General features: G+C 36.4%; 1 protein-coding gene across 1 annotated transcript in view; it reads left to right on the top strand.

The window, feature by feature from the left end:
• Positions 1-13823, top strand: part of NEGR1 (neuronal growth regulator 1) — a 1004973-nt gene that overhangs the window by 599182 nt on the left and 391968 nt on the right. The window contains exon 3 of the mRNA XM_052637140.1: positions 1093-1218. Coding sequence (XP_052493100.1) covers positions 1093-1218 — 126 coding nt within the window. The remainder of the gene's footprint in view (positions 1-1092; positions 1219-13823) is intronic.

The following is a 13823-nucleotide window of genomic DNA, read 5'->3' on the forward strand; positions in this document are numbered from 1 at the left end:
AATTGCCTTTGTGAACTTGAAAACATATATCCTAATTCTATGTTTTACCTCACTTAGTTCATAAATCAGCATATAGGTATAGCTGTCCTGCTATTTTAAATTTCTTCTGCTACTGCTGCTACTGCTAAGTCGCCTCAGTCGTGTCCAACTCTGTGCAACCCCATAGACAGCAGCCCACCAGGCTCCCCCCATCCCTGGCAAGAACACCAGAGTACGTTGCCATTTCCTTCTCCAATGCATGAAAGTGAAAAGTGAAAGTGAAGTCACTCAGTCGTGTCCGACTTCTAGCGACCCCATGGACTGCAGCCTACCAGGCTCCTCTGTCCATGGGATTTTCCAGGCTAGAGTACTGGAGTGGGTTGCCATTTCCTTCTCTATTAAATTTCTTCTGCTACTGCTACTGCTAAGTCGCTTCAGTCGTGTCTGACTCTGTGCGACCCTATAGACGGCAGCCCACCAGGCTCCCCCGTCCCTGGGATTCTCCAGGCAAGAATACTGGAGTGGGTTGCCATTTCCTTCTCCAATGCATGAAAGTGAAAAGTGAAAGTGAAGTCGCTCAGTCGTATCCGACTCTGTGCGACCCCATGGACTGCAGCCTACCAGGGTCCTCTCCCCATGGGATTTTTCAGGCAAGAGTACTGGAGTGGGTTGCCATTGCCTTCTCCAAATTTCTTCTAGATTTCCATTTTTTTTTTTTTAATATTTTCAACTGGAAAACCATCATTATAGTGAAGTATATAGATGGAACAGACAGATGACTATATTCTAGTTTACTTAGTACAAAGTATTCACAATAACATTTAAACAACATATAAACTTTTGTTATTAAATATATAATTTATCCTAAAATATTTCATAGATAAATACTAGAGAAATTTAAAACCAATCAAAGAGTGGAAAAAAAATAAAATACCCTCTGAAATAATCTTGAAGATCTAGAGAATCCATTGTTTAGGTTATGATCCTGAGCTATAAGTCCATTTCACCACCGTAGTTTGTTTGCTTGATAACATAGAGTTAATCATATGTAGTTCAACAGACTGTTATATATACACTTTTTTTTTCTGACCACTGCATGTTTTGCCATTTCAGTTCCTCCGAAGATTTATGACATCTCAAGCGATATGACCATCAATGAAGGAACCAATGTCACCCTTACTTGTTTGGCCACTGGGAAACCAGAGCCTTCCATTTCTTGGCGGCACATCTCTCCATCAGGTAAAACGGAAATGCATCAGTGTTGTTTGTGCTGTTCAGTATCCTCCTGCAACCTCTCTTGTTCAAAATTTAAGCATCAGCTAATGTTTCATATCTTTTTCATGAGGTAGACAGGATGCATATTTTTATACTTATTTTTTATACCCAAATATCTGCAGTTCACAAAAGTTAAATGAACATTTTCTGTCACAGCCCAGAGTAGACCCTAGGTCTCTTGATGCCTGGGCAAGGTTACTTTCAAGGTAGTATACTGGATAATCACACATCTATAGACAAAAGGCTCAAATGGAAAATGTCACAAGAGAAATATCTTCATTTAAATGTGTAAGGCTTTTATTCAATTGGCATTCACATGTTAATAGGCCAGTGCGAACTGTTGAGGTAATCAGGGGAGAATGAAATTATACAAATTATGAGGTTGCTGGGTCTAATTTCCAACTGCAGTTCAGAATCAAGGATTTGGCAGTTAGCACTAAATTTTGACTGATGAGGAATCTAAAAATCCAAGAGTTAAGTATCTTGTTAAATATCACATAGCTAGGTGAGATTAAGGGATATAACATGTTTATTAGTGGCTTGTGCTTTTGAAACAGGGCACATCCTCCTAAAGAGATTGTCAGTTTTAGGAAGCTGGGGGTAAACATCATCAAAACAAGTCTATTTTCACAGAACAACTCTAAATGAGTCATCAGTTTGTATAAAATCTAAATATTTGAACAATATAGCTTTAAATGTACCATGGAAGAGTGGTACTTTTTGTGAATAGGACCCCACCACATTTCAGATAGACAAAATTTGATTTTTATTTGTTTTGTATTTGGGGTAGAAATAACTTGAACAAGGTTAGTATGAAGGAATCACTTATAAAGGAATCAGGAAGACATAGTTTATAGAGATGTAGAAAAAGTACAATTAGAACATCTCTTCTGTCTGCTAATGTTTTCTTTAATTTCACTTATCCTTAAGTGTCTTTCAATTCCCTCATTTAGGCAGTAGGTCTAATGAAACTTCCTCACATCATACATTTATGATTACTATGAATGTGAGAAAAAAATCAATGTAACAGCAATATATGCTTATACAATATGCATTATGGCCCCTGTAATATTTCTGAAGCATGAGTGTGCTCTTGACTGCCAACGTTTTCCTCTCTAGAGTGGCTAAGAATCATAAAACTAACATGTGAGACCTGAATTAGTGGAAGGACTCTCCATGGAGTGTGAGACAAATCCAGGACTAGCAATTAGAATGCATGTGCTCCAATCTCACCTTCCTTATTCATCAGTTCAGTAAATCCAAGTGCAAATCTCTTAGCCTCAGTTAGCTGGTTTCCTACTTTCCAAAAATCAAATGATAAAAATCTCTGGCTATTGTGAGACTAAGAAAAGATAATACTTATAAATGTGCTTTAAAAAGTATAAGGTGATATGCAAATGTAAGGCTGATTCTTAATCATCTTTCTGGATTTAAATCTGATATGAAAATATAATTTTTCTAAGAATGAAGCACATAATCTCCACATTCATACAATTTAAGATTAATATTTTGGATTTAATTCTTCTTCTTTGTGGCACTTGTTATTATGCATATTCTTTTTGTAAGTGCTCGGATATATTTTAGTTTAATTAAATACCATGAATGTTGGTTAGTGAAGTTAGTAGAATAACGATAATGAATAACATTTTGAAGCCGAAAGAAGACAGATTGGGTTATAAGTTAAACTGTGCGTAGTTTTTCTGATCCTACCATACAGAGCAAATGAGTAAAATTAGCATAACTATTAACTGTTATTTAATGAATAGCTACACATAGCTGATATTTTTACAATTGCTCCCAATAATTGCAAAGTGTAATTTATTAGTAATTAAATTCCAATGCTCAGCAACATGGAGTTCCTGCTTTAAGTAACATGTCATCATTCTATTACCTTTCTTCAATTTATATATTTATGTTTGAAAGCAAAATGATAAACTTCATTAATCTATTTTTTTTTATTTAAGGCTATCAATATTAACATTCTCCTCTGTTCTTTTTCTGTATCACAAAAGGAAATATGTCTCAAACAACCATCACCAAGTGAACAGTGTTCAGTGTTAAAAGTAGATATAGGTAGATTTCCTGTCAATATGAAAAACAATGACTAATTTTTGTACATGTATGATTTGTTTATTCTGTCAGTAATATTAGCAAGTCTTACCAATTCGTTTATGGTCTATTCTGTTTTTAAGATCATTAAGAAGAAAAATGACTGATCACAGGAAGGCAGCTCCACAGAGCTTCCTCCTTATCTGTGGAAAAGTTGGGTTGTGGATTCAACCATATTACAGACATCGCTGAACAAATAAAGTTGCCATTCCACTTGTTAGTTCAAACAGCTTAGTGTACTAGCCCTACAATATCTTTCTTGAAAAGTTTCTGGACTTATGAGCTTCCTTAGAGTTACTTATAGTCAGGATTTCTTCCTTTCTATTTTTTCTCTTTCTATATGTAGAAATTTATTTCAAATTCATCTTTGAAATGTTTGGGATTAGCAGATGTAAACTATTATATATAAGATGGATAAATAAGATCCTACTGTATAGTACAGGGAGCTATATTCAATATCCTGTGATAAACCATAATGGAAAAGAATATGAAAAAGAATATATACATATATATGTATATACACATGTACAATTAATCACTTTGTTGTACAGCAGGAACTACATACAATATTATAAATCAACTATAGTTCACTAAAATTTAAAAAATACAGTAAGAAAAATAAAGTGTTAACAGAAATAATGCAAAGTCTACCCTCTGTCCTTTACTCAGTTTCATCCATCATTTTCCCTCTTTGCATCAACATTTTCTGTGTGTAGGGTATGCAGAAATTTTTTTTTCATTAAATTATTGGAAAGAAAAACACCTTGTATACATCAAGCCCTTTTCTCCCTATTTATTACAGTGTGCATTTCATAAGAACATTTTATTGTGTAACCATAGTGCAATTTTTAACTGTTGTACCTTGAATGTTGGCATTTTACTTTTATCTGATTACTATCCATACTGCAATTTTGTCAACTGATCAAATAGTGTCCTTTAGAGAATTCTTTTTTGTTTAGTACAGAATCCAAATGTTGTATTCAATTATCTTACCACTTTAGTCCTCTTTAGTCTGGGTACTAATTCCTTGGTCATTCTTGGTCTCCCTTGACATTTTTCTATTCCTTTTTTTTATTAAAAAAAAAAAGAAAAACAGAATAGTTCTTATGTTGAATTTGACTCCTGTTTCCTCATGACTAGAGTCTGGTTGTACTCACCTGGGATTAAACAAGTAAAGTTGTAACTTCTCAGGAATGATATCTGAAGGTACAGGATATCTAACCCTGTTCTGAAATTGAAGGATCTCTTTATACAGTTCTTCAGTTCAGTTCAGTTCAGTCGCTAAATTGTGTCTGACTCTTTGCAACCCCATGAATCGCAGCACACCAGGCCTCCTTGTCCATCACCAACTCCTGGAGTTCACTCAAACTCATGTCCATTGAGCCGGTGATGCCATCCAGCCATCTCATCCTCTGTCTTTTCCAATGAGTCAACTCGTCGCATGAGGTGGCCAAAGTATTGGAGTTTCAGCTTTAGCGTCATTCCTTCCAAAGAACACCCAGGACTGATCTCTTTTAGAATGTACTGGTTGGATCTCCTTGCAGTCCAAGGGACTCTCAAGAGTCTTCTCCAACACCACAGTTCAAAAGCATCAATTCTTCAGTGCTCAGCTTTCTTCACAGTCCAACTCTCACATAAATACATGACTACTGGAAAAACCGTAGCCTTGACTAGACAGACCTTTGTTAGCAAAGTAATGTCTCTGCTTTTCAATATGCTATCTAGGTTGGTCATAACTTTCCTTCCAAGGAGTAAGCATCTTTTAATTTCATGGCTGCAGTGATTTTGGAGCCCCCCAAAATAAAGTCTGACACTTTCCACTGTTTCCCCATCAGTTTGCCATGAAGTGATGGGACCGGATGCCATGATCTTTGTTTTCTGAATGTTGAGCTTTAAGCCAACTTTTTCACTCTCAATTTTCACTTTCAAGAGGCTTTTTAGTTCCTCTTCACTTTCTGCCATAAGAGTGGTGTCATCTGCATATCTGAGGTTACTGATATTTCTCCCGGCAATCTTGATTCCAGCCTGTGCTTCTTCCAGCCCAGCATTTCTCGTGATGTACTCTGCATATAGTTTAAATAAGCAGGGGACAGTATACAGACTTGATGTACTCCTTTTCCTATTTGGAAGTCTGTTGTTCCATGTCAAGTTCTAACTGTTGCTTCCTGACCTGCATATAGGTTTCTCAAGAGGCAGGTCAGGTGGTCTGATATTCCCATCTCTTTCAGAATTTTCCAGTTTATTGTGATCTGCACAGTCAAAGACTTTGTCATAGTCAATAAAGCAGAAATCGATGTTTTTCTGGAACTCTGTTGCTTTTTTTGATGATCCAGCAGATGTTGGCAATTTGATCTCTGGTTCCTCTGCCTTTTCTCTCAAATACTGTGATACCATGAATCAAAACTCACTTAAAATTTCTAGAGAACATAGGCAAGTTTACACAAGGCACTCAATTTTGAATAGAAAGACAAAATAAAAATTTTAATCACACATCATTGAATTGATAAATCTAGATCCAGTCAGAAAAAATAGAGAAACTTAAAAAGCCAAATTTTAAAATAATGGATTCTATATAACAAAAACGGAAACATTCTAAAAGCCTTTGTCAAATTTCCACTCACTTATTGCTGTTTATCTTAATCTCTGTTTCCCTGTTCATTCCTTTTCTTTGATACCTGGAATCTCCCGAGATATTCTTATTTTACCCTGGTGATGTTTATAATCTAGTAAAGATATTCTTTTAGCTCAGAAGCTGAAATTTGAGCTAAATGCTGGGCTGTGTATCTCAAAATTTTTTTCTTCTAATTTCTATATGACTAGTGCCTTTTGAAAGAATTATCTTATCCTAATTTTCCATAGGCGTTGAGTATTGCCTAATTCAAGATAAAGACTATTCCTTTGTTCTGTTATGGTTTTCCACTCCTTTTGTATTTGTCAGGTTCTTGTTACAGAGCACTTATAAAGAAAATCACAAACAAGTGGTTAGAGGTGTAAGAATAGAATCTGAAAGTCATGATTACAAGAAGACAAAAGAGGAAAAATGTCCTGGAGCAGTGAATGGTGAACAGTATCAAGCAGGTCAAATAAGATCAGATCTTTGGGTTAGGTAGTTTGGTGATCATCATAGCAATTCAGAGACATAATGAGCCAGAAACTCAGTAATAGAAGAATAAAGAGCAAATAAGAAGTGAATAACTTAGCTATGGAGGTAAGCTATTCATCCAGTTCAGTTCAGTTCAGTTCAGTCGCTCAGTCGTGTCCGACTCTTTGAGACCCCATGAATCGCAGCACACCAGGCCTCCCTGTTCATCACCATCTCCCGGAGTTCACTCAGACTCGCATCCATTGAGTCCGTGATGCCATCCAGCCATCTCATCCTCGGTCGTCCCCTTCTCCTCCTGCCCCCAATCCCTCCCAGCATCAGAGTCTTTTCCAATGAGTCAACTCTTCTCATGAGGTGGCCAAAGTACTGGAGTTTTAAAATTTTGTTTTTCTATTTTTACTTTTTTTTTTTCTTTTTTGGCTAGGTTGTGGGATCTTCCGACCAGGGATTGAACCCTGGACCATAGCAGTGAAAGCACCAAGTCCCAATCACTGGACTGCCAGGGAACTTCCCATATTACTTTTTTCTATTAGGAATATCTTTTGTCCCCCTGTATAACTGTCAAACTTTCTCCTTCTTCAACTTTTAACGAAACTATTTCTAAGCATCTCAGAAAAATTTGAGTGCTTATTTCTCCATGGTCTCATGGTACCTTATGCCACCACTCATGCAGGACTAATTCTCTGAATTGTAGTTTTTGGTTTTGTCTGTGGTCCTATGGGACAGAGACTGCTGTCCAGAAACAAAGTCAATTGCCCTTTGTATCCCATGGCTTGGCACAGAACCTGCATAAAGTAAGAGCTCCGTAAGCACTGCAGAGGTAAAGGATGCTGCTCTCTGCCCTTGTTTCCCACATGACTTCTTAGACGTATAAATTAAAATTTGAAGAGATGACATGGTTGGGACACAAGCGAGTCTTTCCTGTCTGATATCTCTATTACCTTTATCCCCCTGATATAAACCCACAACATACCCCTAAATATGAATCAGCCCTTTATTTTCCTATGCCTTCAGTATGGCTGCACTTCTATGGTACCATGATTTATAAAAGATATGTGTTTGACCTTCACGCCATTTCTGGCTCTGAACTCCTAGAAATCTTGGAATTTCACATCAGGGGAGTAAGCTATAAAGATGTTTTTTATTACGCTAATGAGCTGATTTTGGGGCCACACTTCAGATTTGTTGTCAGGAGAATCAACTATGTGATTGAAGGGTTGGAATTTTCAGTCCCACTACACTGACTTTTGAGGAGGGAAGAGAGGCTGGAGGTTGAATTAATCCCCAATGGCCAATGATTTAATCAACCATGACAGTGTAATTACACTCTCATGTGTGTTAGTCACTCAGTCCAACTCTTTGCAACCCCATGGACTATAGCCTGCCAGACTCCTCTGTCTACGGGATTATGTAGGCAAGAATACTGAAGTGGATTGCCATTCCCTTCTCCAGTGGATCTTCCCAACCCAGGGATCAAACCCTGGTCTCCTACTTTCAGGCAGATAAAATGCAAAAGGACAGAGTTTGGAGAGTTCCTAGATCCATGGACATGGGGAAATTCAGGAAGAGTGGTAAATCCAGAGACCATGGAAGCTTCTCCCCTCATCCTTTCCTCATACTTTGCCCTATGTATCTCTTTCATCTGGATGTTTCTGAGTTATGTCCTTTTGTAATAAACCAGTAATCTAGTAAAAAAAAGAAGAAAAAAAAGATTTCTAGGAGCTCTGTGAGATGCTAGCAAATTAATCAAATCCAAACACAGAGTCTTTGAAACCTCTAATTTATAGCTTCCTGATCAAAAGCAGGTTACTGAATGAACTTGGGGCAACTCACATGCTATATATAGCAAAGCCAGTTTGCTAACACCAGGTTGCAGTGAAGGAAAGGATAACATTTATTGCAGGGCACCAAGCAAGGGAATGGGTAGCTCATGCTCAAAAGCACTTGAAATCCCTGGTGGTTTTCAGACAAGGGTTTTTAAAGACAATATTTAAAAGTGAGTGAGAGCTGTAGGGAGCCCAATTTTCTTCTGATAGATTGATGATAAGGTAACGAAGTGGTGTTTCAGGACACTTAATCATCAATCTTCTGGTTCCAACCAGTCTGGGGTCTATGTGTTTATGGTCAGTATGTAATCACCATCCTCTTTCTGGGAAGGGTGGGAATTAGTTTCTGAGATATATACTGGATTGTTAAATATATTCCTTGCTCTGTCATATTCAACTCTTTGCAACCCCATGGACAATAGCCCACCAGGCTTCTCTGTCCATGGGATTTCCCAGGCAAGAATACTAGAGTGGGTAGCCATTCCCTTCTTGAGGGGATCTATCTGACCCAGGAATTGAACCTGGATCTCTTGCACTGCAGCCAGATTCTTTACCATCTAAACTACCAGGGAAGCCCTGTCCTTGAGGAGAAACTAGAATTTTATTTTATCACCTGACTATTGTTTCTTGACTGCCTTTCCTAGATTTTTGCATCCTCTCACTAACCTGATTAGTAACTGTATGAATTTGCTTTTTGGAACTCAGAAAAGGCCTAGGAGACCAAAACCTTTTCCTATAAATAAGAAATGGAGTACACAGAGGGGCTTTATAGCAGTGAGGGCTCCACAGAGTCCTGTTCAGTTTCAAGCACAGGTGATAACCTGAAATTGCTACTGACTTCTGTTGAGGGTGGAGGGCAGGGCAGTCTTGTTTTCCTGAGCTCTTAATCTGTGAAATCCAATGCTCTTTCTGGGTAGTGTCAGAATTGAGCTGAAATATAGAACATCCAACTGGTATTGGTTAATTGCTTAGTGGTGTTAAAAAAAGATGCACAAGGTGAGAATAGCCAATTAAGATTTATTTGAGGCAAAATGAGAACTTCAGCCTTGGAGACAACACCTCAGATATCTCTGAGACACTTCTCTAAAGAGGTGGAGGGGGAAGGTCAATATATAAGATTTTGGAGAAGGGAGAGTTCAGTGAAATCAAGCACTTATCTTACAAAAGGTTTTGTGTTAGTCATGAGGAGCTGATGTCACTATGAAGGGATTTAGTGCTTTTCTAGATATGAGGAGCTACAAGGATTGGACTAAAAATCAGTTCCTAAAAGTATCTGTTCCACCAATTTTTCTGGAGCACGAATTGCCTCATTTCTCCACCCTGAACTCCCTTTGGGGTGTGTGTAAGGTCAACAGCTGCAGCAGCGCAGGATTCAATCCTCACCGAGGCAGATGGCAAATGCCCTTGGCAAGCACCAATTTATAGTTGACAGAGGTAAGGGAAACCCCTCATCAACATGTTTGATTTACATTCAAAACTTTAACTCCATCAATGTAAAGAGCAGTTTCACCAAAGATATTTCACTTAATATGGTTCAACAGCAAAACAATGGTTCAGCTAACATGAATTCATTACTTTATATACTCTAGGAAAAATGAGAAATACTTGCATTGCTGGTGTTGGTCAGTCGCTAAGTTGTGTCCGACTATTGGCAACTCCATGTACTACAGCATGCCAGGCTCCTCTGTCCTGCACTATCTCCTGGAGTTTGCTCAAATTTATGTCCATTGAACTGGTGATGCTATCTAATCATCTCATCCTCTGCTGTCCACTGCTCCTTTTGCCTTCAATCTTTTCCAGCATCAGGATCTTTTCCAATGAGTCACCTCTTTGCATCAGGTGGCCAAAGTACTGGAGCTTCAGCATCAGTCCTTCCAATGAATAGTCAGTGTTGATTTCCTTTAGGATTCACTGTACTTCTTTCATTAAAGCCTCAAAACTGAACTGTGAGATGGGTATCATTATCTTCATTGTGTGGCTGAACATGGCACTCAGAGTATATAAATAAGTTGCCCCAAATGAGGATGAGGTGTTTTTCTTCCCACTTTTTTATTTTGAAATAATTATAAGCTCATGGGAAGTTGTGAAATTAGTACACTGAGTTTCCACCTATCTTTAACCCCGTTTCTCCCATTACTACATTGGATCTAACTGTAGAATGATAGAAAAACTAAGAATGGATATTTAGTGCAATGTTGAGTTGATTTATGGAGCCACCATCACAATCAACATACAGAACTGTTCCCTCAACACAAAGATTTACTTTATGGTATCCTTTTAGAGTCAAGTCCACTCCTTTCATCATCCCCTATCCCTAGCCCCAACTAATCCATTTTTCATCTCTTTAATTTTATCATTTATAAAAAGTTATGTAAGTGAAATAATTGTGTGTGACATTTTTAAATTGGCCTTTTAATTCTTGAGATTTATTATTGAAGTTGTGGCATATACCTCAATAGTTTGTTTCTCTTTTTTGCTGAGTAGTGTTTTGTTATATGAATGTATCCAATTTGTTTAACCATAAATGTATTATAGAGTATTTTGGTGGTTTCATTTTTTGGCTGTAAAAATCTTGCTCTTATTCTGCTGTGAACAATATTGATTTTTTTTCATTCTTTTGTTTTCAGTCCACATATGTTATTATATTTTAAGTAAGCCTTTTGTAGACATCATATAGATGAGTCAGGTTTTTTATCCACTCTGACAATCTTCATATTTTATTGGTATATTTAGTTTATTTCCATTTAATTATTGATTCACTTGGACTTAGGTCTAATATCTTTTTTCTTTTGTTTTCTGTTTGTCCCTCCCTCCTTTTTCTTGTTTCTGTTTTCTTTTTCTAATCTTTGTATGTGTTAACTTGAGCACTTTTAGAGTTCCTCATTGTTGTAGTCATAGTGTTTTGGGGTATGTCTCTTGACATAATTTTTTTTAGTAGTTCTCTATGAATTATACATATTATCATAATATGAAGGTATTCATATTTTATTAGTTCCAGTGAAGTATAGAAACCTTACCCCCATATGCTCTCCCACTTTTCTAAGATACTTATCTTAAATATTTTCTATACATCATGAGAACCACAGAAGACAGTGGCATAGTTTTTGTTTCACATGTCAAACATATTAGAAAGCTAAAAAGAAGGAAAGTATTTTGTATTTATCTTTCTACTTTAACCATTTTTCTTCCTTCCTTCCTGCTATTCATTTCCTTCATTTCTATTTAGACAACTTCCTTAAGACATTATTTATTTATTTATTTATTTATTTTTTGATGGTGAGTCCATTGGAGACAAATTCTCTTAATAGTCTTCGTCTGAGAATGCCTTGATTTTGCCTTCATTCTTGAAGGATATTTTTACTTTGGATAGAATATTGATTTTAATAAAAACAGATCAGTCATTATTTAACATCAAGTGGTCTTAAAATGGCCATCAGGCAATATTTGAAAATCACATGGAGTGAAGTATAGAAACCTTGAAAAATAAAAAGTAAATAGCATTTTCCATGCTTTCCATAAATATGCTATGGGTTTACCCTCAGCTATAAGTTAAATAACATAAACTGTTAATCAGTAATAAAACACATTTTTCTAAACTAAAAGATTTTAGGATTTTTTTTTTATTGAAATGAGAGCTGTTTCAGGATAAACAAGAGTGAACATTTTTCAGTAACCTAAGACCGATGGGCCAGACTGGCCTGCTTTTGTTTTTTATTCGCTTACTTATATCTGATTCTTTTTTGACTCCAAGGAGTGTAGCCCACAAAGCTCCTCTGTCCATGAGATTTCCCAGTCAAGGATACTGGAGTGGGCTGCCATTTCTTTCCCCAGGGAATCTTATCAACCCAAAGATCAAATCCAGGTCTCCTGCACTGGCAGGTGAATTGTTTACTACTGAGCCACCAGGGAAGCTCCCTGCAAACTGGCCTACTGCATGTTTCTGTAAATGAAGTTATTGGAACCGCAGCCACACTCACAGCCTCACATGTTGTTTATGGCTATTTTCTTAATGCAATAGTAGAGTTGAGTAACTACAATAGAAACCACATGGCCCGCAAAACCTAAACCATCTATTCTCTGCATTTAAGAAAAAAGATCGCTGACCCCTGCATTAGATACTTTAAAAGAGATTCTCGTGCTAAACTGCATAGCATGCAAGTTTAGCACATTAAACCTCTTATAATCTTTAAAGCTAATTAAATATAATCCAAAGATAGAAATGATAATTACTAATTATGAGGAAAATAGACTGAAAAAAATGAAAATTTTTTTATCTAAAAGCTAAGAACACTGCTGAAATCTATTGTTTGAAATTAATTCTGAAAATAGTTCAAGTTATCACAGACACTAACCATTAGTGCTCTTGATTCCATTGTCTTCCCCTTTTATGAGAGAAAGACTTTTGAGATGCTTGAGTGATGGAACATCACCAAGGATGATATGATTTAGAAGCTTCATGTGGCAGCCTATCCTCTAAACACTATAATTCTTTAAGAGCCTTTTTTCAGGTTTACAGTCCTGATATTGCACTTTGCTCTTTAATATAAGGAAGAAGAAAATTCAATAAAACCAGCAATTTATGGTGATGACATTTCAACAATACCAGATCTTCAGATTATAAACTATGGTTCTAGTTCCATTGTAGAGTTGCACTCTATGTGGGGCTTTTGTGAATTTCCATAATGGTTTTACATAATGGATAGTTGTGTAATGAATAAATCTACATAATGATGGCAAGTTAAACTTTTACCATAAGATTGCACACCAATAATTTATATATATACAATTAAAATCACCTCTTTGTTCTGAGAGGTTCCTTTATAATTTTAACTTTCATTTGTCTGTTTCCAGAGTTGCCTCTACTTTTCCATCCAGTTAGTAGTGGACTATTCAGAATTGTTTGTATTCAGAACTGTTAATGACTGTGATTTGAATATAGAAAGCAAGAATGATTTCAGTATTTTAAGACAAATATAAGGCTGAACAATGAGCCTGATGATATAATGAATCAATATAAAAATAATCCATTATTTTCAGAGGAAAATGCTTACCCATATAAAGTAGAAAACAAGAACCCACCAAGCATTTTAAAGCATTTCATAAAAGATCCTTTTTTTCTTTTTAAATGAAACTTGATTTTCTGAGAGAGCAGGCACATTAGGGGAAACAAAATAATACCACTCTAGATTAGGTCTCTGTAGTGGTCTGAATATATGGATAATGATTTGCATTAGACTGTTTATATTTTAGGAATTAGATTTTTCTCATCTTTTTCCCAAGTTATTTCAATGCCATGTTACATGTATTACAGAAAAGTATTACATGTTATGTCTAAACAAGTTAGGGACTCATTTAAAGTTATCATCTTAGAAAATGCAACTTTTACTTTGGTTGTAAATTGCATGCTAATTCATTCTGAAGTGGGACTCCATGGGTAAAAATGTCATTAAAAATACCACAATAGATCCTATAAGAAATCAGAAAGAACAGCAGTCAGTACTGTGAAAGCATAAAATGAGCCTAATACTTAT

The sequence above is a fragment of the Budorcas taxicolor genome, chromosome 3 (genome assembly GCF_023091745.1).
Source record: "Budorcas taxicolor isolate Tak-1 chromosome 3, Takin1.1, whole genome shotgun sequence".
Lineage (NCBI taxonomy): Eukaryota > Metazoa > Chordata > Mammalia > Artiodactyla > Bovidae > Budorcas > Budorcas taxicolor.